The sequence below is a fragment of the Trichechus manatus genome, unplaced genomic scaffold (genome assembly GCF_000243295.1).
Source record: "Trichechus manatus latirostris isolate Lorelei unplaced genomic scaffold, TriManLat1.0 scaffold00063, whole genome shotgun sequence".
NCBI lineage: Eukaryota > Metazoa > Chordata > Mammalia > Sirenia > Trichechidae > Trichechus > Trichechus manatus.
This window is the reverse complement of record NW_004443999.1, coordinates 1,185,089-1,187,756: the sequence shown is the minus strand read 5'-3', so window position 1 is coordinate 1,187,756 and position 2,668 is coordinate 1,185,089. Positions and strand designations below refer to the sequence as shown.

The following is a 2,668-nucleotide window of genomic DNA, read 5'->3' as shown; positions in this document are numbered from 1 at the left end:
ATTCCTCTATCATACTTTTTAGACTACTTTAGTTCTTAAATAGAGTCCAAATCCAAAAAGCCAACAGGCAATTTAAAATCAGTTTTAAATGCTGATCCATGTCAAAAAAAAAAATAAACCCTACATTTCCAAAGCAGATATGTTTAACATCTTGTTAATGTTACTAGCACCCACACGAACTAATTCTATGTCAACAACAACCAAAAACAAACGAAAAAACCCAGAAGACAGAGGAGAAAAGAAAAAAAAAGAAAGTTACAAGGAACAGGTTTACCTACCATTACTCTGCAGTGTTAATCCTGAGAGATCTTCATTTTTTAAAGGGGGGGAAAAAAATGAGACATTAATCATTACCATGAAAATATTTTCCATTATATTTAAAATAATCAAATGTAAATTTAAACCAGATTACAAAACTTCATGAACCATTTCAATCCAAGAGAAGTAATAAAAAAATGCTTTTTAACAATAAACATTAAATGTGTAAACTATTTAATTCTATAATGCTTTCCATCTTATTTTTCAAAAATAATGTTCTAAGTGGGCAAAATACCAATTATATATAATTAGTTTTAACAGTCAAAATACAAGCTGGTTTCCAAGTTCAAATTTAAATATTTATATTTCATTTAAAATGTCTGACTCCTTAACCATATTTGAAGTCCTGGGTTATCTCCAAATCTATAGCTTATTTTAGAAAAATTAAAATACTATTGGGATCTTTTCTCTTCATGCTTCTCATGATAAAGGCAAAGTCTACTTACCAATTCCAGGTGATACAACTCGTTCATAGTGATAAGGATTCACACAGACACTGTCACATTTTAAGTCAAATGCATACTGACAATATTTAACATGTTTTAGTTCATTTTTGTGAAGATCAGGCCACCTCCAGAGACGGGCATATATCACATGAGGAAATCCTTTCCGACCAGCCACCTAGGAAAAATAAACGGCCATTTATTGAACATCAGTTATATGCCAGACATTATACAAGGCACTCTGTAATCTGCACAATCCTACAATGTCAGTATTAGAATCCCCATTTCATAAATGAGAAAACTAAAGCTCAAAATAGCTTACTTGCCCATGATCACAAAGCACTACAGAAGAGACAGAATTTGAACCTAGGTATGATTTCAAGAACTGTGCTCAGGTTTTACAAATGTAAAAAGTATGAATTTGTTGCAGAAATCATGTCTAAAACCTAGAAGCAAAATATTTTAATTCAACCACATTTCTATAGGTTTATTTAAAATTATTAAGCATGGGAGATAATTACATAGTTGTACATGAAAATATGACCAGTGAAAATGAAAGGTAGAGAAAAATTATAAAATGCAAGCTTTTACCTCCTTGAGTTCTGAAAATATGTTTGGACTCTTTTAGAATGTTTTTCATATAATATAAGTACTAAACATATGATATCAGATATCTAAATTGTAACAGGACCGAGTAGTTGAGGTAATCAGAAGTTTGCCAAATATATAGCATAACTGTTTTTCAAATGTGCATTAAAAAAAAAAAAAAAAAAAGACTACTAGGATGCATACCAAATGATCAAAGGTAGTTCTCTCAGCGTGTGGGTTTTCTTCTGCTTTGTAATTTTCTTTATTTTTCAAATTTTCTACACTGAACTATTTTTGGAGTCAAAACATTAAAAACAACTTTTAAGATAAGGACAAATACCATATGATCCCATTTATATGAAATAGGTAAATATATGGAAACCAAAGTTTATTAGTGTTTACCAGGGGCGTGAGGGAGACGGAAACAGGAAGTCATTGATAGGGGACACTGAGTTTCTGTTAATGGTGGTGGAATAATCTGGAAAAGGATAGTGGTGATGGTTGCATAACATGATGAACATAATGTCATGTGATTTTACACGTAAAAACTGTTGGATTGGTAAATGTTTTGTTATATACACTTCTTACCACATAAAAAATTTTTGGGAAAAAAAAACACTTTGAAGATATATCTTTAGTATGTGTAAGACATTTTCTTCCATACATTTACATAATGCATACTGGCATAGGATACAAAGAATCTGAAAAGCTGGCACAAGCATTAAATTATTCTACAGTAATTTAAGAGGAAGCATAAGGATTTTTTTTTAATCTGCCACCACAGGAGATAGAGAAGAACACTAGTACAAGACTAACCTGAAGCCTTCCATCCAGTGTTCTCTGTATGGTAACACATTTGCTAGGATGCGCTCCATTTGTAGTTATAGCTGTTATTAAAGAATCCAATTCATCCTTTTTCTCCTTCAGCTTCTTTACCAAACTTTCAATTGCTCTTTTTGCAAATGTTTCACTCTCTCCACCTTGTCTATGGCACATCAAACTATGTACAATGCTCAGACAGGCATCATTACTTGTTGGTGTATTCGTAATAGACATATTGTCCATCTGTTAAAGTTATTTCTTTTAAATCAAATACGTCTCCAGTTTCTGGAACAATTTTGATCTTTTGGAGGCAGTGAAAAACAACAGCTAACGTTGCAAGAAAAATAGTTAGGCATGTGGTATTCAAGATAACCTAAAAGAGAGAGAGAGAGAGCTATTAGAACACATTTCACAAAGTAGATTCAATTACTTGGGAAAAGACAGGATCAATTAAGACTCACTGTACGTAATCAAATTTTGGTGCTTATGAGTTTAAC

At 31.8% G+C, this 2,668-nt stretch overlaps 1 protein-coding gene across 2 annotated transcripts in view; it reads right to left on the bottom strand.

Moving 5' to 3' along the window:
* The window catches only part of SMAD4 (SMAD family member 4), a 39,198-nt gene that overhangs the window by 24,661 nt on the left and 11,869 nt on the right, over positions 1-2,668 (bottom strand). The window contains exons 3-5 of one of the 2 annotated variants that reach the window (XM_023733955.1): positions 2,166-2,544; positions 765-939; positions 279-308 (exon numbers count right to left, since the gene is read on the bottom strand). In XM_023733955.1, coding sequence (XP_023589723.1) covers positions 279-308; positions 765-939; positions 2,166-2,414 — 454 coding nt within the window. In that variant the 5' untranslated portion in view covers positions 2,415-2,544. Of the gene's footprint in view, positions 1-278; positions 309-764; positions 940-2,165; positions 2,601-2,668 lie in introns of those variants that run through there. The other variant, XM_023733956.1, reaches the window with a different exon arrangement.